This window comes from Danio rerio, chromosome 23 (assembly GCF_052040795.2).
Source record: "Danio rerio strain M-AB ecotype USA chromosome 23, GRCz13ab, whole genome shotgun sequence".
NCBI classification, from domain to species: domain Eukaryota; kingdom Metazoa; phylum Chordata; class Actinopteri; order Cypriniformes; family Danionidae; genus Danio; species Danio rerio.
This window is the reverse complement of record NC_141043.1, coordinates 28,821,546-28,847,679: the sequence shown is the minus strand read 5'-3', so window position 1 is coordinate 28,847,679 and position 26,134 is coordinate 28,821,546. Positions and strand designations below refer to the sequence as shown.

General features: G+C 32.4%; 1 protein-coding gene and 1 long non-coding RNA gene across 6 annotated transcripts in view; one reads left to right on the top strand and one right to left on the bottom strand.

Moving 5' to 3' along the window:
* Positions 1 to 21,121, bottom strand: part of hnf4a (hepatocyte nuclear factor 4, alpha) — a 34,393-nt gene extending 13,272 nt beyond the window's left edge. For 2 of the 4 annotated variants that reach the window (XM_087305184.1, XM_087305185.1), the window contains exon 1: positions 20,953 to 21,121. In XM_087305184.1, the coding sequence (XP_087161310.1) occupies positions 20,953 to 21,001 (49 nt within the window). In that variant the 5' untranslated portion in view covers positions 21,002 to 21,121. Of the gene's footprint in view, positions 1 to 13,879; positions 14,050 to 20,952 lie in introns of those variants that run through there. The other 2 variants (XM_087305189.1, XM_087305188.1) reach the window with 2 other exon arrangements.
* Positions 1 to 24,240, top strand: part of LOC141380497 (uncharacterized) — a 40,262-nt gene extending 16,022 nt beyond the window's left edge. Inside the window, exons 3-6 of one of the 2 annotated variants that reach the window (XR_015523658.1) lie at positions 17,856 to 17,915; positions 18,243 to 18,341; positions 21,763 to 21,879; positions 23,139 to 24,240. This is a non-coding gene — a long non-coding RNA (uncharacterized LOC141380497). Of the gene's footprint in view, positions 1 to 17,855; positions 17,916 to 18,242; positions 18,342 to 21,762; positions 21,880 to 22,052 lie in introns of both variants that reach the window. The other variant, XR_015523657.1, reaches the window with a different exon arrangement.
* Positions 24,241 to 26,134: the final 1,894 nt, after the last annotated feature.

The following is a 26,134-nucleotide window of genomic DNA, read 5'->3' as shown; positions in this document are numbered from 1 at the left end:
TACTCGATTGATCTCAGCTGGCGGATCATTATTCACCACGTGACGTGTCATGATCGCTCTCATCTGCGCCTCAACTTTAGGTGGGGTTTGCAAACCTGTGTGCTTTAAGTTTTTACTCTTCAGCCGTTTGCATTTCCCGTGGTCATAAAAGCTCCTTCCCTGTCAGACAGCGGAATACCTTGAGTGAATGACAGCTAATATGAACCAATATAGCGGCAGGGAAGAGCGATTCAGCACGTTTTTAGAAAAAACCAAGGTCGCACAGGTCGCACTACAACCATTATCTGCAGTCGCACTAATGCTCCCAGATATATTATGAGGTCGCATAGATCAATTTTCGGGCGCATATGCGACCAAAATGGTTGCAATTTCGAGCCCTGATCTATCTATCTATCTATCTATCTATCTATCTATCTATCTATCTATCTATCTATCTATCTATCTATCTATCTATCTATCTTTCTGTCTGTCTGTCTGTCTGTCTGTCCATTCGTCCATCTGCCCATTTGTCTGTATTTCTGTCTAGCTGTTCATCCATCCCTCTGTCTGTTGAGACTAAATAATTGCATGGCAATTCCTTATTTTTCCTTTCAGGAAATATTTTACAGATAAAAAATTTAAATAAAAAGACTTTTTGGGATTGTCGACAAAAACTAGACCAGTTTTCTTTATCTTTTTTCATCACTATGACATAATGGGGAAAATTTTGATTATCGTCTCTGTACAAAATGCAGGATTTGTAAAATAAACTACGTTGTCCTAATTCCTGACTGTTAGACAGGACAAAACCGTCTGTTACTCAAACAGGAAATTTGATTTTACAGTTACGCAAATGCCAACTTCATGTACATAAGTATCAGGGCCAGCGCAAACAGAGGCTGGTATGTGTATTTGTAGAGTAGAAAGCACCTGAACAAGCCATAGGTCATCGTTCCTCAGTTCAGACCTGACCTGAGCCTCTGAAATCTCCTTTCCACCTGCATATTTAGAGGACGCAAGCTGGCATACAATATATAGCCTTTATATCAATCTGTGTGCTGTGCAATACAAAGTGTACAAAAACACATCACAAACGTTTAAAGTCTTAAAAAGTGCAGAAAAAAAATCTTAGTTACATTTATTAATATGATAACTTAATAAAACTGTATATATGTATAAAATGTCATATAAAGAAAATATATATGACATGTTTTGGCTCTAAGATTAGATTAACGTTTTATTAACTTTTTTAAATACATTTTTAAAACATTTAATTTTATACATTTTATTATTTATAAAAAAAATTAAACATTGAGACAATTTACATTTTAATTAAATAAATTAAATGCTATAACTCTAGATATATTTATTTTAGTATGATTGTGATTCTATTGTACTTTTTCAAACTGAATTGAACACATTTTGAATTTATATTTATTGTTATTCACAGATATAAATCTGTAATATACGTACATACTTGATGTATAGCATTGTATATACTTAAATATACTTACTTTTTAAAGCAATTTTAATATAATTTTTAAATTCATATTATATATAAATAAATTCCTATATTTATATTCATTTTTGTTTCATTTAACATGTCCAGTCAAATTAAATTAAAATAAAATAAAATATTATCTCAGCAGCTAACTGAAATTTTAAAAAGGTTTTAGTTTTAGTAGCTATATAATCCTTAACTTGTGTCACAGTAGCATTAAGTATTTGTTTTATATTTTAAATTAAATGACCTAAAGTTTACTGAGAATGTGGGATTATGTATTTTATGTTGAGCTTGCTAAAACATTGTTTACTCTCTGAAAGTGTCCCATCCCACCTGACCATATATCTACTGTAAATGTGCTGAGCTGGTATTAAACAAGCTGGAAAATACCTAAACTTACAAGATAACTGCTGTGAATATATTTCAGTCTTGCACAGCCATTTTAAAAGCTTACAAAGACTAATTAACATTCACAGGAGTATTCACAAACAAATTTGACATCGATTGTGCAGTAGTTGCTTTGATGCTTGAGCTAAATTATAAAAACAACTGAACCCTTAAAGCCTGTAGATCAGAAAAGAACTGCTCAAGATGACTTCACTTGTTAATTAACCAAGGTAATGACAATCAGTGTACAGGAATGAGTCACACTGACTGGACCAATCTTATCTGAGTCACCATTAAATCTGTTATCGCAGCGCACATCTCTGTGTTTCTACTAACTGAGGAATGACTTCTATAAAGTACAATCTGTAAAGTTATGGCTCTTTCTCACGTGCAGCTCAATGATAGATAACTACACCAGATCATTACCTCATGTGAACAAACCTATTTAACAGATGTACATCTGCCAAATCTGCTGATCTGGAATAAGACAATGTATTCATTAACTGGTATTTGTGACACTCATGTACTTTTATTAACCTGGCAGGGCATGGGTGCAAATTAATGATTTTTTTTTAATATATTTGAATTCAAATTTTATTTGAAGATATTTAAATTTTTATAGGAATAATAATTAACAGCATACAGTGCTCAGCATAATTGAGTATACCTATTTTGAAAAGGAATTTTTGTATCCATTTCTCAGTGAATATATGCAATGTATTTTGGTGCATTTAAACAAAAAAGATTTATTAAACAGATGTATTTATTAAAATAATATTTTAGTCACCAAACATATTTAGAAATTAAAAGTTAATACAATTAAATTCAAGCAAAATATTGAAAAAATAAATTACAACCTACAAATTTTTAACTAAATTATTACATTTTTTTGCATCTTGATTTTTCCACCTTTGTAAATTTGTATTTAATGTTTTTCCATAACATACAGTTAAAGTCAGAATTATTAGCCCCCCTTTGATTTTTTTCTTTCTTAATTATTTCCCAAATGATGTTTAACAGGGCAAGGAAATTTTCACAGAATGTCTGATAATATTTTTTCTTCTGGAGAAAGTCTTATTTGTTTATTTCGGCTGGAATAAAAGCAGTTTTTACATTTTTAAACACCATTTTAGGGACAAAATGATTTTCCCCTTTAAGCTATATTTTTTCTCGATAATCTATAGAACAAAATATCTTTATACAATAGCTTGCCTAATTACCCTAACCTGCCTAGTTAACCTAATTAACCTAGTTAAGCCTTTAAATAACCCTTTAAGCTGTATAGAAGTGTCTTGAAAAATATCTAGTCAAATATTATTTACTGTCATCATGGCAAAGATGAAAGTAATCAGTAATTAAAAATGAGTTATTTAACCTATTATGATAAGAAATGTGTTGAAAAAATCTGCTCTCCATTAAACAGAAATTGGGGAAAAAATAAACAAGGGCAATAACAAGTTTTTTGGAACGTTATCGTAAGTTATTTTGTTAGATAAGCTCCGGATTTGGCTTCCGTACTGACTAATCTAATGTATATGCACAAATATAATATTGTATAGCTTTCTATTAAAATATGAATTTCAAAGATAGATTTGTGAGGAGTGTACTTATATATGCTGAGCATTGTATGCAATTTCAGGTTAGATCAGGCTTACTACGGTTAACTAAATAATCTAAATGATGATTTAACATTAATATAGAAAATATAAATTTTTTTAGTTTAACCCATAATTAAAATGTCTAAAACTAAAATAAAAATTAATAAAATAAAATGCTCTATATATTCATATCTGAGATATTACAAATAAAGGGTTTAGATGCAAAAACCTCTAATGCTGTTTGATATTTTCATCTAAAATTAGCATTTTTCCAGACTCTTGTGTGTAGGCTCAGTAATTTTGCTTTTATAGGGATTAATATGTTCTTATCATTTCCTTTAAAGTGAAAAAACTGAACATAAACATAGGAGGCTGAGAGTAGAACATTTTAGTAGATGTATTAAATTTAGATGTATGATTTAGAAAATGTTTAGTAGAACATTTCAGAGGTTTTCTGAACTCTTCAATTATTAACAAATATGAACTAATAAAATTAACCAAACCAAATGAAAAAATAAAAAATGAGAGATTTGCAGAAATATTGTAGAACATGTATTAAGTAAAATAATACTAACCACATAATGTTTTGTAAGGTAAATCACAGCCAAGTTTAATGTACTGTGTTTATTTGCTTCAGTATTGAAAGGTTTTTTTATTTTTATTAAAGAACTAAAGAGGCTGTGTATCCAAAACATCACGCTATGCAAAAAAAGTTCAATTAAATAAATATTTGATAATAAATAAATCTATTTCTTTTCAATTCATTTTTTTGTCAATTGCTCACTGAGATTGACCTGTGTTTTGATTGCAATTGTTTATTAAATTAATTTATTAACAATTTACTTGGTTATTTAGAAAAATAAAATCATTTTTAAAATGTTTTATGACTGAATAGATGCGTACTTATAAAACAGTGACACACTTTCCATAATACAATTATTATGAGAAGTTTTACTATTCACTGTCCAAGTCGATGAACTAACAAGCGCTGTCTTTATTATCCTCATGTAGCATGTTTTAAAATCAACAACATTCAACGCCACATATTATGCTTATATAGTCTATAATGTTTGTTATATTTTGAACCACTCTTTTCTCCTCCCCTTACTGTATGTTATAAACCAGCTATAACACAAACACTTAACCCTATAGTATAATAAATTCACTACAACTCGCTAAAAATAACCCTCATCACATCATCATCATCCTCAATACTGCATGACAGACATTTCCATGCATGCTGCAGCAAGCAATGCTAATTCCTAGGCTCATCCCTGAAGACGATCTGAACTCACGTCCTGCCCTGATCTTCGTCTCTTCGGTGTGACACCAGACGCGGATGTCCTGTCCTATAATCAGTCACCCATACCGCCTGCCTGGGGCTAAAAGTCAGAGGGTTGATGTAACTCCTCTGCCTATTTTCCCCTTTGAAACTTCAAACTCCAGTTTGTGAACAAAGTCCTGTCTATCTCCACAATAAGGATCTCCGACCACTGACCAAACTCCATCTGTAACCGCTGCCTATTTGTACTTTCTCTCCAATCACTCTTTTTCATTTCACCTGTCTGGCCAAATGGGAATAACAAGTAGCACTACAATTGGTGGATCACCGCATGGAATAATAGGCCACATGGATTGAATAACACACTCTTGAAGGATTCAGAAATCGCGTCTTGATTGGGAATAGGAGCTTTCTCTTGATTTTGAGCCTATTGAAGCGCATTTGAGGCCGCTAGGAAAGCCTTGTGAGGATTGAATTGGGTAAATGATGGCACTGATATGTGAGTACGGCAACACTGATTGTCAACATATTGGTTGGTAACCTGCAAACCACTCAGCTCATGGACTTTTAGGGTTGGATGGTGACTTCACTTTATCCTAATGATGATGGTTTCAGTGTATGATTAGGCTTTAGTTGTGTTTTTTTTTAATGGCAGAGATAATATACTGTAGCTTAATGTTGAGACCTTTCCGTGTTGACCGTAAAGGGGCTGATAAGTGTCGATAACCCCTCCCCTTTGACTTTTTTTGAGTTTCATAAAGGCTGTGGTGGATTTTAGAGGGCCCATCATGTGTGAATCAGTAAACAGATGTTAAGTATTTCAAGTGTTTCCAGTGTTTTTCTTTTTCTAATGGTTCATATTTAAAGGGATCGTTCACTTAAAATGATCATTCTGTCATCACCATTTTATTTGTTCCAAAGAAGTTGAGTTTTGTTTTTTGCTTGAAAACAAAAAATATATATTTTACAGTACTACAGCAATTTACAGTACTTGCACTAATATGGTTGTCAGTGGATGTCATATCATTTCCCAGCATTCTTCTAAATATCTAAAGAAAAGGAAACATCTAAAGGTTTGAAAACATGTTATAAGGAATTTATTTGGGTGAACTATTAACTTTAGCTTATTGTAGATATTCTGGTTACAATAAAACTGAGAATAAAACAAGAATGTAAGTATTTGATAATCAAACTTCTGGGAGCTTCAGGAAGTTGAGAATCTTGCGACCTGTTGCAGTTCAAGCATTGTTAAGTTTTTAATATATAACTCAGGTGCAAATGACGAAGATTTACAAGCAAACCTCCTGTAATTCCTAACAATTCAGAATGTTGTTAGGGATTTTATGATAGCCAATGATAGTTTCTATCCAAACCCTGACAAACAATAGAGGTATTTTGATTCACAATTATGTCTAATGTGAGAAAAATCTGTAAAATACAATCCATGTTGCATTAATATGAATCCATCTACTGTTTTTTTATCAGAATTTTCTATTATGCAGTGGATTGTGTTGTGGTTTAAAATTGACAGAAACAACTTAAGTGGTATTTAATACTAATAAATGAGCATTGTTGTAGATATTGTGTTTGTTTATTTTAGTTTATTACATAAAATTATTTTTTTCTTTTATCTTTTTTATTTTAAATGTGCATTTTTAGTAATTTAGTATTACTAGTAATACATTTTAATTATTATAGTGTTATTTATACTTTTGAGTTATTAGTAGATTTTTTTTTTTTTTTTGGTTATTAAGCTAATCTGATCTTATCCTTTTTAATTTTATTTTCAAGTGTTTAAATAAATTTTTACGTTTTAGCCAGTTTCAAAGAAAATGACAAATAAATTAATTCAGTTTTCGGATATAAGTTCCAGTGCATTTAAAAAAAAATATGTCTTGTGTAAATGTCCCAACAGCAGCACTTTCATGATGTTATTAGCAATTTTATGGACAATAACCCTTTAAAAAGCATTGTAACCACCTGGCCGACCTTTTTATGCGGCTATCACTATTATTTTAATTGCTTACTATTTATCAGAGTTGTATCAGTATATTATTAAATGCAAGCATGGGTCAAAAAAGTTTCAATCCAAAAACAAGTGTTGATTTTCATTCCAAACCACCTATAATTCACTTTCATTCTCATGACAAGCTGTTCTAATTTTAGTCTAAGCAAATTTGAAAAATTACACAGTGCGTCAGGTCAGAGATGCATCAGCGATTATTTTCTAAAATTGATGTTATGCAAGTCAAACCCATTTTCTTAAGAGGTGCCTAAGACAGAACCATCCTCGTTCGTAACGATTAACAGAGACAGTTATCTATGAAGTTCCCATAGTCCTCACCCATCAGGGTATTTGTAGTCTAGGTAATCATAAACCCCTACAGCCTAATATTGCACAGCCTCCATAAAGTATTCCAGTTTTAAACTCCAAATCATTTGATAATAATTTATTTGACCAATAGTCTCCCATATAGCCAACCTTTGCCATAACTTTCTGCTTATCTATGTCTCTGTACATGATTTTTAACAGAAACACAGTAAAACGAGTGAGAAGAGGGGAAAAATCCCTCATGTCTTAACCTACTTTTTTGTTTTTAAACCAAGTTATTATTGCTTTATGGGACTAAATAATATCTGACAACTTATGCTTCTGAAATGATCAAGCTGCTTGGTTAATTTCATCAGAGCTCAAGCAAGTAAACAATTGCATCAATAAACATTTGGAGCAATGCTCTTTGTAAATCAATCACATCTTCTGATAAGGCCGGTTCAATGATTAACTGTTTTTCTGCTAAGAATCGGTTTGCCTGATGACCCAATCATATTTGCAGGCTGAGTGATGCTGCGTGGACAGTTATCACTCACTCGTTATCATCAATCAATCACCTTTTCATCACAGTGTACAGCTCACGGGAACATCTTGCCCAAACAAGTTTAACTTTACCCCAGTTTACCCAAGCTGAAAGTCTGTACTGGATTAAAGGGATTGATAGCTCAAGCAAAAATGAACATTTGCTGGTAATTTAAGTGGTAAGTGGTCTGTAGTTAATCTGAAAAGCAAGTCATTTGCAACTAGCACTTTGAGACTCAACATATACAGCAGACTTGTAGCCAGCCTGATGACAGCGGTGGTCTTTTTTCTCAAAAAGTGGACCATTTTGCAGTTGAATTAGGTTTAAAATATAAAATTTTTGTGATAATTTAGGCACTATTTTAGATGGATTAGCTTAACAATAGGAATCTGTCAAAGTGTTCAATTAAAAACAGTAGTCTATCGTTATTTATTAGGCAAATAATAAACTGGCCAGCACATTCAACTTACCTCAGTCAGAATTTGGTCATTTGAATAATAAAAAATTAAAACACAATTATAATATTAATGACAATAATGTAAAGCTTCCCGACATTTGCAGCCTATCTTGTAAAAAAAAGTACATTTAAAAAATCATGGATAACAACAACAATAGCCAAATAAGTATTCAAATTATTAATAATATAGGCCGCTTTTGGTGCTTCACACCTTTTTATTGATTATATTTTGTTTCAAGACTTAAGAATAAAAGTCACTTGTACAATGTTTTCTTTATTTAAAAACAATACGGTAGTGAACGCTGAATTCACTTACATCAGAGTATGTTTTCTAGCACAGCTAGATGTTGGATTCATGAAAAAAATATTGTTTGCATTGGCCAAAACAGATTAGCTGAAGTCACAACAACCTTTTTTGATGGGTTATTTTTTAACAATTTTTGATGGCATAGCAGTCAAAATAGTACAAATGAGCTAATGTATGATACAAATGCTGGACCCCTGTCAGTGAGGGATGGGTCTTTCGAACCACTCAAACACCCCTGGCTACAGGCTTGTACAGGCTGTTCACTCGGTGGCCATATTTGCAACACTTCCACTACCAATCCCTATCTAAATGAATGGAGGAATACTGAAATCTTAAAAACTTCTTGCCGAACTCACAATTAAATTACATATTTCAAATCAAGAACAAAATCAGAAGTGATCTGTCTATTTACTATTTACATAAAAAAAAAATTGTTTGCTTTAGTTATAGTGAAATGGGCTTTTTTATGGCTGTTTCAATGGTGACTGTAGGACGTGGTTACAAAAAATTAAAGCATACAGACAAAACCCAGAGCAAAAACCAGAGGACGACACTGGAATGACAATATGTAATGAGATGCAATGCAATGTTTTTTTTTTGTCAAAAGCAGGGCAAGCGTCAGCACCAGTGGCATAGTGCAGTGGTGTCAAACTCAATTCCTAGAGGGCCACAGCTCTGCAGATTTTAGCTTCAGTGACCTCCAACTAACACCTGCTTAATAGTCTCTAGTATTCTTAAACCATTTAATTAGTTTGATCAGCTGTGTTTGATTAGCCTTGGAGCAAAACTGTGCAGAGCTGCGGCCCTCCAGGAATCCAGTTTGTGACCAAAGGTGTAATGGTTAGTGCGCCGACACATGGCACTCCACTGCTCAAGGTGAGTTCAATTCGCACCATATATACTGATACACTATACTGATCCTTCACCTCTTTCTGTTCCCCACGCTTTACTCTCAATACTGTCCCATCCATTAAAGGTGAAAACCCCGAAAAAATAATAATTAAAAAGCAAGGTCACAGTAGTCACCATACGACGGGATTACCATAACCAATAAGCAAACCTGTATAAACCCTGTTATAAAGGTTAACGATTGGATAATCTGACGAAGCTACTTCCTTCACTGTGGCTGCCATACTGAATATCCCCCGTTCATAAAGTAATGCGAGTAATGTATAGTCTTTAATATGCCATAAATCCATTAACTTCACTCAAATTTATGTGAAAGCTCACTGTGAATAAAATTTTTCACTCAAAATCCGAATGTATTTAGCTGAACTTAAACTAAGTTGTGACTTTTTTGTAATTCTCATCATGCTTGGCGACAGACTGTACTGTATATGAGCACTGAGAATGTGTTATTTTCTCCTTTTTTCCCCTTAATAATTTAAAGTGAAAGATAATGTTATTGGGTTATACAGTGTTATATTATATATTTCTGTTATATTGGGATTTACAGGTGTTTATGCTCTGGTGAAGTATATTGAAACCATGAAGCTTTAAGTTAATGTAATGTTTATGAAATAACCTTAATGAATTTCTTACTTTTATCTTTTATCTTACTTTATCTGTTTTAACGTTTATCAGTTACTTTATTATGTTAAACACAAAAGAATATATTTAGAAGAAAGCTGAAAACCTGTAACCATCGACTTCCATAGTAAGAAAAACAAATGCTATGGAAGTCAATGCTTACAGGGTTCCAGCTTTCTTCTAAATATCTTCTTTTGTGTTCAATATAAAAATAACCTGATGTAGGTTTGAAATAAGTAAAGGCAGGGTGAAAGATGACAGAATTTTCTTTTTCGGGTGAACATTTTTTTTAAAAGCAAATTTATTAGATTAAGATTTAGTATATCACATTAATAACCTGATAAGTTATACTTAATTTTAGAAGTGTCCTAATAAGTATGTTGGCTGTATAGGTATTTGCAACTACAATACATATCTTATTATTATTATTATAATTAGTATACGATTTAAATTAAAGATCAATAATTCATTACCATATGTTTTTATTGCTTTACCTTAAAATGAATTTTCTTGTCGGCTTAGTCCCTTTATTAATCCTGGGTCGCCATAGCGGAAAAGTTATCCATCACGTTTTATGCAGCAGATGCCCTTCCAGCCGCAAGCCATCTCTGGGAAACATCCACACACACTCATTCACACACACACTTATACACTCCGGTCAATTTAGCCTACCCAATTCACCTGTACCGCATGTCTTTTGGACTGTGGGGGAAACAGAAGAACCCGGAGGAAACCCACGCAAACGCAGGGAGAACATGCAAACTCCACACAGAAACGCCAACTAAGCCAAGGCTCGACCCAGCAACCTTCTTGCTGTGAGGCGACAGCACTACTTACTGCACCACTGCGTCACCAAATTTTTACATTTAAAAATTTAAATATGGGAACTGTTCATAAGGTATTTGGAGTGGAGAGATTTAATAGATGTTTGTTGGGGATATTGCTAGATCGTATGCCAGCTCCCATTTTCAGCCTTCCCTACTGGTGTGCACTACAGACATAAACAGACGGAGGGAGGGGATGGGGTATTGTTATGGGGTATTATTTCCTTTTAAATACTGTAATCTATTTTATTTGATTTTGTGTATATATTTTGTTCTCTTCCTTTTACTTCTGTAATTCTAGTTTTTATCTGTCAGTTCAGATAATGGTTTACATATCGTCACTTTGGAATTATTATGGTTCTATCTGCGTTCTGAATGATTTTGAGATATTGCTTCAAAGTTTTTGCATTTTATATTGATAACAGTATGTGTGTTTGTTTTTAAATAAAAAGTCTTAAAATGTAAACAACTTATAAAAAAAAACATGCCATAATGTAAACAAGTTTTCATTTTAAAAGAATATGTCAATAACTCAATTTTGACAAAAATGTCAGATAGAACCTAATAAATCTAAGGTGACGATATATATACTTAGATTCTGTGTAATGTGTTAGTAAAACATAAAATATATGTATCAGTAAGTAATCACTTGTATTCAATAATTAAAGAATGAAATATTTCATTTTTAACCACAAGTAAAATGTAGAGGATCTTTTTATACTTTTTTAGAACCACTTGATGGTGAGCAAATGGTTAGGAAATTTTCTTTTTTTGGTTAAACTATCCCTTAAATTTATATAAGATTCAACTTTAAGTAAAAAATTGTGGAAAAAATCATGGTGTACAGCATTAGTAGACTGTTAGGGATTTTGAGTAATAACTTGAAATGTACTTCCCTAGTTTCTCATAATCAGCAGAAGATCTGTTAGGGGACCATAAGAAGTTTCAAACATATTTACAAACAAAAGAATGTCTAAGGAGACTACCGATATAAAGTGTTACCAAAATAAATCATATAATTGTTTAATGACTATGATGTTGCACTGGTGTAATCACTGTTTAACCGCTTTAACTACACTATGGAAACTTCTTGTGTTGTTCATTATTCCTGGATGATGGCTGCGTTCCTGCAATGATACAGCACATGTAGGATCTTAATCGGTCTGTTCTTTTTTACATTATGTAACCTGTTTATACTTGAAAAAGGTTTCATTACATTTTAGATTACATTCATTATTTTTAAAGTGGGTCATATTGATAAGATTTTAATCAATTTTAAATCCAGATCTTAAAACAAAATATAGAGCAAATAAAAATGTTATAGCTTGTGTTTACCTTGTATATATTAACTATTCATTCAAACTGTTCTTCAAATATTGTAATATGTAATTAGATATTTAGTCAGTTCAAAACAGTCATTTAATAATGTTCTAAGACGTTTGACTCATAGAGAAATATGCACATAGGCCAAAAGTGATATCATGACATAACAAGAACTTGTTTAAATAAAGGGCAATCTACATTTTAGATATTCAACTTTGTTTCAGTTGTTTCATTTGTGATAACACACAGAGACATACAAATTGAGAAAGTATGACCGCTAATCAAAGAAGAGAAAATGAACTGTTAATTAATGATACTTAGTGATGGTGTATACTTTATTTAGCTTTTCTTGCATAGAAAAGGCGACTTTTTAACCAAATTTGTTAGTCAAAACCCCGGTTTTTCTTGTACCAGTTAAATGTGTTCATTATTTTGTAATGGATTAAATAAACTCTTAGACTTATTAAAAGTACATTTTATGTAGATTCTCCTGTGGAATCACAACATGTTCATCACGTTAAGTTTAGTCAGTTAAATTCATTTGTTTCCTATGGTCTAAATTTATTGTATTTATGTTTTATTGTGTCTGTTATGAATTTGATAGCACAAAAATGTAACCAATAATTCATATCCCCAACATTCACAGTGTGCATACAGTAGTTACCATCAAGTACACTATTAAGCAGCTCCTCCATGTGGACAAATCTCTCAATTACAGATACAGAGTCACATAGCCGTGGACCAACACCAATGCGTGACTTGAATCCCCCTGAATAAAGTGTCAGGACTCCAGTGATTAAAACATACACTGTCTGTCAAACCACAGCACCTATTCTGACACAAGGAACCAAAGCAAAACCACAACCTAGAGCTCAACAAATCACATTCTTGCCACATTCACATGTTGAAAAGATCAGCTTTAAAATATTTGACCAAGAAATAAATATTTAGGCCTAACAAATATGATTTATGTATTCTGGATGCCATCTTAAATTTCCATCCCTTTGGATTACATACTTTCGGCATAATTGAACTAATATACTTGATGTGATTTGCTGGTTAAACATAAAGGAAACAAATAAGAGCATGATTTATGCAATAAAATCAATACATTCAATGTGTTTTAAATGCCTCTTATTTCTAAATTCAACTTCTTATTTCTGCTCTCAACTATAGTGTGGGGTATAAAGTTGCATTTTCCCCTGAATATTCAGTATAATCTTATAGAATTTAATGGTAACACTTTAAATAATGGTCCTTTAGCTAATGTATTTACAAACATGAACAATTAGTCATATATTTATTACAGCATTTATTTAACTTTATGGATGTAAATTAGGTTTATTTAAGGTAAAGGCTTTGCAAGATTATTCACACCTAGTCAGTGTTAGTAAAGACATTAATGGACCATTTTTCAAAAGTATTACCAATTTAACTAATCAGATCTGGCTTTTTCTACAGCTAGATATTTTTATAGCATATCTTTTATACCATTCATATTTTTTAACTGATTAGATTCAATAGTATTCGATTTTAACAAATTTAGATTTCTGATTTCAAATTTAGGAATCTGCCAACATACATTTTTAAATATTTGACAAATAAAAAAAAAATCAAAAGGTTACAGACAGTTCATGATTAACTTCATCGTGATTCATTGTTTTTGAGTGTACGCTCCAACATTTATCATCTCAATAGGCTAATTTCTTTCCAAATGTCCAATTTCTGTCCTGGTAATGTCAATTACTGTGAGAAACTTAGATAAATTTGTGCAGTTTTGTACGCAGCACTGAATAAACAAACTCAAAGAAGCAGTGAATTACTATGGTGTACCTGGTGTTGTGCTGAAGTGTCCTTCATACATCCTGCTGTGTTTTGCGGTCCTGAGACCCTCGTTTCTCCAGTGATCTGTCCATGCAGTGGTCAGTGTATGTGTGTGTGTGTTAGTTGGCTGAACACACGCTGACCGGCAGCTCGCATAATCCCTTAATGCCTGTCACAATGAGATTTGATTGGGGGCTCATGCACAGCCTAATAGTGTCAAGCGTACAGAGGGCATAATTCATATCTGGCACTTCCTGTTTCTGAAGACCCAGATTCTCCCAATAATGGGTCATTTTGACGTGTGTGTAGTCAGTAAAGAAGATATTGCTTAATTGATTATTGAGTTATTTTGCTGATCATGTTTAACAGTTTGGAGTTGGTAGGATTTTTATTTGTTTTCCTTTTTGTTGTTTTCTGCTCACTAAGACAATTAAGTCAATTAATTATTACTAATAATTATAAATATATATATATATATATATATATATATATATATATATATATATATATATATATATTAAAAATTATATTTTAAAAATCAAAGCATTGTGAAATGTACAGTTGAAGTCAAAAGCAATAGTCCCCCTTTGAATTTTTTATGTTTAACAGAGCAAGGATTTTCACAGCATGTCTGATAATATTTTTTTCTTCTGGAGAAAGTCTTATTTGTTTTATTTCAGCTAGAATAAAAGCAGTTTTGAATTTTTTTAGGGACAATATTATTAACCCCTTTAAGCTTTATTTATTTTTTTCGATAGTCTACAGAACAAACCACTGTTATACAATAACTTGCCTTAATTACCCTAACCTGCCTAGTTAACCTAATTAACCTAGTTAAGCCTTTAAATGTCACTTTAAGCTGTATAGAAGTGTCTTGAAAAAATATCTAGTAAAATATAATTTACTGTCATCATAGCAAAGATAAAATAAATGATTAGAAATTAGTTAATTTCATTGGATACAGTTGCTTTAAATGCTTAATAATTTGGTGGAAACCATCATACATTTTTTTCTGTATTCTATGATATATGGAACATTTGAAATAACCATCTTTATTTTAAATGATGCATATTTTACGGCATCTGAATATGCTTTACAACACACACAAACAAAAAAATCTGTCTTTTTTACTTCTACTAGAACAATAATGTCATCTCATAATATTTAATTTAATGTTACTTGCCATATCTTTGTAATAATTTAGGAAATTCACTTGCAGTTTTACTAAACTCAACAACTTTTTTCAAGTGGGATGTCATACAGCAGAGGTATTTCATTCATTCATTCATTCATTCATTTTCTTTTCAGCTTAGTCCCTTTATTAAACAGGGGTCACCACAGCAGAATGAACCACCAACTTATCTAGGATATGTTTTTTACACAGCAGATGCCCTGGAAAACACCCATACACTGTCATTCACACACATACACTTCGGACAATTTAGCTTACCCAATTCACTTATGGTGCATGTTTTTGGACTTGTGGGGAAAACTGGAGCACCTGGAGGAAATCCACATGAACATGGGGAGAACATGCAAACTCCACACAGGAATGCCAGCTGATCCAGCCAAGGTTTGAACCAGTGACCTTCTTGCGCCATCCACAGTTGATTTAAATGAATTAAATCTTTCCAAACAGAGCTATTCAAGTAATCTCTCATAACACAGAATTAAAAACGTATTTCTATTTTTAAATATTCAAATATTTTTAGCCTTTTTCCCAGCACTTGGAACTGAATTTCATTGGTAATCATGTATATGTGCACCTATTGACAACCATTGCAACACAAAAAAATCTGTTTCAACTTGTTTAGGAGTAATTTCAAATAATTTCACATTTTCAATTGAGAAAAATGTAATAATTATATATCATTTTACTTTGCTGCAAATTAAACAAAGATCATATTATCTGTGACCAGAAGAAACAAATGCTTCTGAAGTGACTACTGACCAAAGGAACATATATTTTCAGACGTGGAAGACAGTATTTGAAGAAGTTTCACTTTTAGCAGCATTCCTGCGGTTGAAGCTTGTTGACTCTGTTGACCGTTCTGGCATTGAAAAGTCTCAGATGTTTAGCTGCTGGACGTCCAGCTCAGACTCATCCAGCGTTTTAAGGCAAACGGAGCTTCTCACTCAAGAGCTCTTCAACTGAAGTATTGAGTCTTATTTTAGACCATGATCCTAAAAAACTCAACTGTTCAACTGTCTGCAAGTTGCAATAGGCAAGAAATTATTTCATGCCTCTCTTTATACACTGTAAAACCAAAGAAGTTAAGGTAACTTAAACCATTTGAGGAAACCGATCGCAACAAACCATTTAAGCTCAAAAACTAATCCTAATAAGTACTGTAAACTTAATCCATTTGAGTAAACAGCAATATGAGCACATTAAAACCCAATAAATGAAGATAACTCAAACCAACTGAGTACTGTAAAACCAAATAAGGTAAGGCAACTCAAACCATTTGAGTTAAAAAACTAATCTACATGGGGACTTACTTTATTTAAGTTAAAGTAATGAGGTATTTGATAAACTCATTAAATTCAACACTGAGTTTAAAACTCTTTTCAAATGAGTAGAATTTAATTTCAGTCAATTTTGAGTTAACTACACTCATTTCATTTGATAAATTTGACTGTTGGGTTTCACAGAAGATTTACACAACTGTAGCATTATGCCTAAAGAATATTTCATATTACAGTTGCTTTTAACGTATACTCCATTTAAAAGCATCCACAAACAATGACACTTGATTCATAGATAAATTCTTGTTTAGTAACTTTACAAAAGAAATGATCAATTAAAATGTCTGTACAAAATAAAAAACAGAGATGTGGTCAGAGTTTAATCCACTAACTCTAAACTCCTTTTAACATGGTGTCTTGTTTTTGATATTTTCTGAAGTTTATTTTCTTTTAATTGTTGTCGGTGTCATTGCTTTGTCTATGTTTTTTTTCCAACTGGAAACAACAGCCTGGTTTAGTGTTGACTCTCTAAATAAGAGTTGTTCAACCCAAATTAGGATCAAATATGATTTGTCCATATTTAACCCAAGTTTAGTTGAAACAACACAGTTTTTTAGAGTTCATCTTGTGTAAATTGTGGAAAAACCATTTAAAATGCATGTGTAAGATGTGTGTATTGTACATCACAAAAATCAAATAATGCACTGTAGTAGGGCAGCACGGTGGCACAGTGGGTAGCACAATCGCCTCATAGCCAGAAGGTCACTGGTTCGAGCCTGGAAAACACCCAGTTGGCATTTCTGTGTGGAGTTTGCATGTTCTCCCCATGTTCACATGGGTTTCCTCCAGGTGCTCTGGTTTCCCTCACAAGTCCAAAGACATGCACTATATAGTAGGTGAATTAGGTAAGCTAAATTGTCTGTAGTGTATGTGTGTGAATGGGAGTTTAGGGGTGTTTTCCAGTGATGGGTTGCAGTTGGAAGGGCATCCGCTGTGTAAAACATATGCTTGATAAGTTGGCGGTTCATTCTGCTGTGGCGACCCCAGATTAATAAAGGGATAAAGCCGAAAAGAAAATGAATGAATGCACTATAGTACACATGTGTTGTGCTGTTTCTGATGGCAAGGCTGCGGGTAATCCCGTTTACATACAGTAAACTATAAAATTCAGGTCTGAGAAATAGACCAGTTTACAAAAATGATTTCACTGTTCAAGTAGAGGATGAGATACACACACACACACACACACACACACATTGTCATTATACTTTTGCTAAAACAACAAATCTTATAATTGCACAGATCTAAGACTTTTGTGCACCACTGTGTGTCATATGCAAATATCAACCCAGGCCAAATGAAATATGTGCCTCAGTCTACATTTTTTGCAAAACAAAATACATAGCTCTGTGTATATTTTGTTGCATTTTTCAAATGTTAAATCCACTAGAGGGTGCTGAATATGTTATTGAAACTCTGAAATACACTACTTAATATGTTTTGTTGTATTTTTCAGATACATGTACTTCTCGTACAACATGACAAGAAGGCGGGGCTTGTCATACAGATCACTTACGCCCTATTCACACGGGGCGTCAGCGTCAACGCTTCCCATTCACTTTGAATGGGTGACGTCAGGCGTTGCCGAACTGCATTGTGGATCCGTCGGCGCCGCTTCAGAAGCGTTCCTCGCTGCAGAAGTTGGGACCAGCTCAACTTTTCAAGCGCCGATGGAAGCGTCAGCCAATCAGATTGCTGTATGCAAATACACCAGCTCAGACAGTGGCCTATTGCTGACTGAATTTCATTGGCTGACGCTTCTATGACGATCGTTTCAGCTCCAACTTCAGACACGCCTTCAGTCAAGCGTTGACGCTAAAGCCCCGTGTGAATAGGGCGTTAGACCTGCGAACCACTGCTCTACAAGTACAACACCATACAAAGTGAGCTATGGATCAAACTGATCATGCCAAAAAGATGTTGGTTCACATGGGAATAGATGGTGAGGCAAACATATTAATTTACAAAGAACTGAATGACAATAATCCTTTACTATATAGTTGGTCAAACTGTGCATTAACATGGTCAAATTTAAAATTGAGGGCCAAAAATATTGGCCTTTCACTTTCCATATGCACTTTCTATATGCATAGTTGTTAAAGCTTAAGTATATTATAAGGTTTAACTGTACTTAAATTTATTACTTTTATTTATTTATTTATTTATTTATTTATTTATAAAATTATTAGTCATAAATATACTCTTGTCCAGTGTTGATTCATGATGTTAGCAAAAGGCTAGCTGACCTATAATGTTGTAAAATTAGTTTTCTTGGCTGCTGTTAATATGCTAAAATGGTTAAGCCTCCTTCAACGCAATGTTATGTCAGTAGCATTTTGTCCTAGCATTTAATGCAAGCGCTTTCCTTGTGTTCCCAAAAAAACGCATTACAGTAGCCTAGCTCTGAAATCATCTAGACCAAATTGCAATAATAATGTAAATGTTTCTTTACACAAGAGAGCACTATTACAGGGCAAATGTGTAGCCATAAATAACTCAAGCATGCATGTGTTGAAATACAGCACATGATTATAATACTGCTTGTTTGACCAAGCGTATGAGAAAATACATACAGCAGGCATACTGACTTAACGACGGTTATTAGATGTTATATATCAAATTAAGAATAACTAACAGTGTCTGAACATAAGGAACTGGCTGAGGCATCCATGAATCAGACACACAAGGATGCTACAGTTGACATAAGTTGTTTGCAAAGCATTGTGCATGTACTTTTTAAACTTAAGGTGAATACAAAGGTTTGATTTTATAAAAGATTTATCAATGAATATATAGTACTTGACACTTTCTATTCAAAAAATCCAAATCTTAATGCATCATGGTGCTGGCTAAAATGATAAACCAGCTTTTATAATAATTATTATTTTAGAATTGCTGAACACTAAATGAGCATATTAGAAACATTTCTAAAGCATTATCTGATACTTGATATTAATTTAATTTAGCTGTAATAAATAACATAAAAAATAAGTTAATATATTATTAATATATATTTAATGTATTTTGATCAAAAATACTATTAAAATATAGATTTTTTTAAGTATTAGAAATTATCTTATATGTTATTAACCCTGTGATTAAAATCTTCAATGTGCTATTATTAAACATAACAAAATTGTAATAAAATCTTTTAATTGTAATAATTTACATTTATATTACATTACATAAACAACACACTTACCGCTATGTAATATTGTCATGCATATTGTTTTGCTGTAGGCCGATTTCATACATTACATTTAAATAAAATTTTCAAAATATTAAAATATACTTTTTTTTAAAAATGTAAAAATGTGTACCGTTTCACTTTAGTTTTGATTAAACAAGTGCAACTGTAAAGTGAAACTGTAAAGATGCATTTATTATCAAACATGATTTTTTACAAATAACTTGGTCAAAAAGGAAATAAATAGAGAATAGATGTGCAGTATTACATGTTATTATACTCGTATCACAATCCTGTATAATTCAGATATACATAATTCTGAATAATTACTGTATAATTCAGATATGTTGTTATTATACATTAGTTTTGTCTATTTTTCAACTTCCCTGAATTACCATATCTCCAGAAAAACACACTTTGTTAAGTATAACAATTAAACACTTTTATTCCTTAAAGATGTTTTTTAATTCATCACCTTGGAAATATGAGGTTCTGTCTGCCTTCTGAATTATTTTGAAATATTGAAAACTGTAAAGGTGCATTTATTATCAAACATGCTTTTTTTAAAATAACTTGGTCAAAAAGGAAATAAATAGAGAATACATGTGCACTATTACATGTTATTACACTCATATCACAATCCTGTATAATTCAGATATGTATAATTCTGTATAATTACTGTATAGTTCAGAAATTTTGGTATCATGCATCAGTTTTGTCTGTTTTCCAACTCCCCTGAATTACCTTATCTCCAGTAAAACTCACTTTGTTAACTCTAACGATTAAACACTTTTATTTTTAAAAGATCTTCTATAATTCATCACCTTGGAATTATAAGGTTTCTATCTGCGTTCTGACTGATGTTGAGAAATTGAGCTTTAAAGTTTTTGCATTCCATAGCAAACAGTATGTGAGTAACATTTGTTTTTAAAATAAAAAGTCTTAACATGTAAACAACTTATAAAAAAAGCATCCCATAATGTAAATAAGTTGTCATTTAATAAGGATATCTCAATAACTCAATTTTGACAAAAATGCCAGACAGAACCTTATAATTCTAAGGTGACGAATAGTCACTTTCCTCCAGCACTTCATCCATAATCCTTAACGCCATTACATCCCAGCTAGAAAAGAGGAACTTAGCGCTCCTGTCCACACTATTCATCTTCTCCTGCAAATAGGCCCTCTATTTACCAATCATTAAGGATTTGCCACACCTCCCGAACTGCATCCGTGCACCACAAGCTCTCCACAATGGCGATGAAAGCTAAAACATCACCAAACAACATGTTCCAGCAAGATCACCAAAGCACCACCATGTTTTTTTTCCCCCCAGAAAGCCTTCGTTACAAAACTGAGCACTTACCATACGGTGCCTCCATATGGGTGCTAACCTGAGTGTTCACATTCACCATGTTGTCTCCTCTTTTTCTCCCCACCACCACTGTATTTCACAGGGTTTTTTTTGTCTTCTAAAATGTAAAAGATGATGGAGTATAGTAACTCATAAGTATTGCACAGTCCTCCGTGTTTCTGGTGAAGGTGTTGTTGGTGCAAGGTAAGGCCGGTACTCCTGTTATCTTATTGATTTTCCTAATCTGGGCAAATGTGGGTGGAGAGGTTAAACAGTAACCAGGCTTGTATAGAGCGGCCAATCCATATGACAGCTGTGGCTATGGCAACAGGATGATAGAAACTCAAATAGACAAGTTTGCTATAATTTTTTCTCCAAGTCTGCATCTTTTTAAGCTCACATTGTCACATCGGGGAATGAATCATTAGGAGCGAGAAGACTTTTGTTTAGTCAGGAAAGGAACGAAAGGAGTGGAGGGTTTACACAGACTCATTTAGTCATCCTGATTTGTCCGATTCCCATTAGTTTGATAAGAAATCGCACAAATGCAGTGTTTGACAACATGCAGTATATCAGCTTCATTTCCGACACTAATTATTTGCCTTCAAACACTCGAGAGCTGTAACTTGTTTCAATCTACTTTTGTGTTAGCAGGTTAGATTCTTAACTAGACCAATGCCTTCCTCTTCTCTCATGCATTAGTTTTGTCTATTTTCCAACTCCTCTGACATACCGTATCTCCAGATAAACACAATTTGTTAAGTCTAACAATTAAACCCTTTTATTTTCAAGAGATCTTTTATAATTCTCACTTTCCTCCAGCACATCACCCGTATCCTTAACGCCATTACATCCCTGCAACAAAAGAGGAACTTCAGCAGTTCTGTCCACATTATTCATCATCTCCTGTAAACAAGCCTCCTACTTTTGTGTTAGCAGGTTAGATTCTTAACTATTGGACCAATGCCTTTCTCTTTAAGATAGAAGGAAAGCATTTTAAATGGCTCATGAACTGCCTTTTGTACAAATATTAATAGCATATCTGACTTGTGTTTTTAATATTTAGTAAATAGCAGTTAAAATATATCATTGTTTATTCTTCATTTCACCAGGATATTTCCATCGAGATACAAGATCTCTTCTTCTGTGGATTCAAAAAAGTTTCATTTTAAAACAAATACAAAAATATTAAACAAACAAAATCATAATTAAGTATGGACTGAGACTATATGATACTCTGTGACTGTACACTCAAAAAAAAAGACTTTTGCTGCACAATTTAAGATGTTTTGAGCACAATTTTATCTTGAATCGACTTAAATTTGTAAAAAAAAAAAAATGATTAAGTTAACTTAATCGATTTGTGTTGGAACAACATGACATTTTTACCTTAAAATTTTAAGCTAAACCAAATTAACCTTATTAGTGCATTGACCTTATAATATGTTAAATTGACTTAAAACATCTTGCTTAACATTAAGAACATGAGTAACAGTTTAATAAGAAATAAATAATGCTATTAATATTTGACATCAAAAAGCATCGTTTATTCTTTATTTTACCTGGATTTTTCCATCGAGACACAAGATCTCTTATTCCAGGGAATCCTGGTTAAAATGGCAGCACAAAAAGGTTTCATTTTAAAATAGATACAAAAAGATCAAACAAACAAAATCATAATATAGAAGTATAGACTGTCACCATATGATACCCTGTGACTGTACACTCAATTTTTTACTTTTGCTACTTGTTCAAACTACTTATTTAAAATTGCCTGTAGCAAAACAATTCCTAAGTTGTTTTGGGGACAATTTTATGTTGAATCTACTTAAATTTGTAAAATAAAACTATTAAGTTAACCTAATCAATTTGTGTTGGGACAACATTAACACTGTAAAAACAGCCTGGTTGCTTTAAATTTTTATAGCTGAATCAAATTAACCTTATGAGTCCATTGAACTTATATTTTGTTAAACTTGCTGAAAACAGCTCGCGCACATTTTTAAACTTAGAACATGATTAACTTAGTTTGATAAGTTACAATAAACTAAAAACATGCTGTCATGACTAATTGATCATATCATTTTATTAAAGTGACGGAAATGGAATTGCATTTACTGTTTTCTGTGTTTTGTGCTGAAGACTAATAATGTTATTAATATTTGACAACAAAAAGCATCATTTATTCTTTATTTTAGCAGGATATTCCCATTGAGAAAGAAAACCTCTTGTCTTCTTCCGAGGAGTCCTGGCCAAAATGGCTGCACAAAAAAAGTTTCATTTTAAAACTGATGCAATATTTAACAAACAAAATCATAACTTACAAGTAAAGACTGTCACTATATGATACTCTGTGACTGTACACTTAAAAATTGACTTTTGCTGCTTGTATTTAAAATGAGATGAAACAACAAAATTCTTTTTAGGCACATTTTATGTGAAATCTACTTATATTTGTAAAAAAACCGATGGTTAACTTCATCGATTTGTGTTGGGACAACATAAAGGAATTGTCTGGAACCCAGTTTTTTTACAGTGTACATACATATAGCCATATTTCATACATGTTTATTCATACTGCATGTCCATCACAATCTCGTTGCAATTTGTAACTTTTTGATTTAGCGGCTAACTCGTATAAGTCCGTAAGATCTCATTCATAAAGTTTAATATGATTTGCTTATCCCCCAATGACGGTTGGGTTTAGGGGCAAGGATTAGTGCCACCCGTCCTTTTTAAAATCGTACTTTTCCATACAACTGAACTTGTACGTCTTTTTACAAATTGTAAAATACTTACGTTTCCTTCTGAGATTAGACTGGCATGTCACATCACTGCACTGATACCACCTTTAAAAAGACTGAAGTGTTTATGTTGATTTAATCTATATGTGGGTTAGTAAAATTTTGTCATGAATGTTGCCGTGTAGTTATGTATATTGTAAATTGTGTTACGTCTTATGTATTTTATTGGTGGTCTGTTCAAGGAAGAAGTAGAGCCAAGAACCTAAAGTAGCATCTTGTGATCGAAATAATGTGGGTAGTTGTTGGTATTAGGAGAAGTACATTTTATTTTATTATTTTTTTAATTCCCAGGATCTGCAGGTTGCATTTCTTGCTTTTTCATTGCCAATCTTAAGCCAATTCCGATCATTTGTTTTGGTTCAATGTGAAATTTTCTCAACCAACGCAGAGCCCAGGGGATCTCTTTCTTTTTTAGCTTTTTGAGATGAGTGTTTATTTTCCATTGTGTCTCTATATTTGGTGGAATATCATTTACTGCACCTGTAAATAAAACTCACCTGATCACAAAATCAATGGTCACCCGGATCATTATTTGGAGCACTGCAACACACCATTTGAATATGCCTGGAAATAGTAAATTCAAAGGTAATCACCCACTGTTCTGGTTGGCTAACAGTTTTGCATATCTAAAAACTTCAGCACTTTGCATGTACATCCCAAAGTTGGACAGACAGCAGTTTGCCCACTGTTGTAAACTCGTTAAACAGCCTGTTTAAGTAATAGATGGACATGGCTGTGATTTAGGTTAAAAACACATACAACAGACAAAGCAATAGTGACCCTGTAATAAACAGTGTAACATGGTCCGATGTGTTGGATCCAATACAGTTGTTGTCTTTTATTTTCAGTCTTTCTGAAAATTCAGCGTTGAGTTGTGTGTTGTTTGTAAATGCATCTGCAGTAAAATGAAGTAAACAAAAAACTACTGTCTTACAGACTCTGTAAAATTAAAGCTTGTCGACTCTTAATGCTGAGAAGACAATGCAGAGACTGCCAACACAATCCAATGCCAAGCTTTTTGATTTAGAGGTTAATTTGTATGATTTCATTTGTACATTTTACTATTATTTGCTCATCCCCAATGATGGTTTTAGGTGTGTGGTGTTGCGGGCACATCTCTTTAAAAAAATCTCCTTTTTTGAATGAAATCTTGATGAATTTGTACAAATTGCACAACCTGCATTTCTTCTCTTGTTATTTATTATTTACCTACTACAGCATGAATCAGTTAGAGCTAAACACGCAGCGATGTAAATGCAGGCCTTAAACTTTTTCTGTGGGGTTGGAGTTTAGTCACACTATTATCTACAACCTGTCATTTTGGCAGATTGCCTTTAATATATAAGCTGATTTTAGACAAACAAGAAAGTGCTGAGTTCTGAAACATACTGTACAGCATTATATAATATTATACATGTACATAGGTATATATATATATATATATATATATATATATATATATATATATATATATATATATATATATATATATATATATATATATATATATATATATATATATATATTGTTCACACATAAATAAAATTTCTGTCTTGATTATTTCACTCTCTATTGGTTTAAACAGGTTTAAAGTTCTTTCTTCTGTTCAACACAATAGAAGGTTTTTATAAGATTGCTGGTAGCAAGACAGACATCTATATAATATATTTTTCCAATATAGAATGCTATCTTTAAAAGGTTTCCACGTTCTCCATAAGAAAAATAAATGTGTTCAACAGAAGAAAGAAACTCGTACAGCTTTTGAGGGTGAGTAAATGGATCTTAGTTTCAACAGCTTTTCCCATGAGTATAATGTGATGTTTTCAGACACAAGTGTAGCATTACACAAGTCTACAGTTGCTTTCACTTTAAGTAGCCTCATGGGAAAGTGGCTGTTTTGAAGCTTTAGGTTTTTCCCACATTTGTCAAGCTGGTGTATAAACACAAACTTATTTTCCGTTATCTTTGTTTCTTTGCACTACATTTTTTTTTCTTGAATTTTTTTTCTAATTTAAAGTAAATAATTCAATATATTTTAACATGTAATTAATTCCTGTGATGCAAAGCTGAATTTTCAGTATCATTGCTCCAGTATCACATCATTCAATTTTTTTCTGATATTCTGTGTGGCTGAAAAAGCATCAATTAGAATTTTCAATGTTGAAATATCCATTACATTTTTAACTAACGTTCAAAATAACAGCATTTATTTGAAATTGAAATTTGTGTAATATTTATAAATTCTACTTTTTTATCCTTGATGAATATTTTCTTTCTTTAAAAAAATCCACCCTAAACAATTTTAAAGGCAGCATACATATTCAGAAGCCTACACTTTAACTGATGGCCTTTTGAAGAAAAAAATAAGCAGTGTTTAATTCATGTTTTGT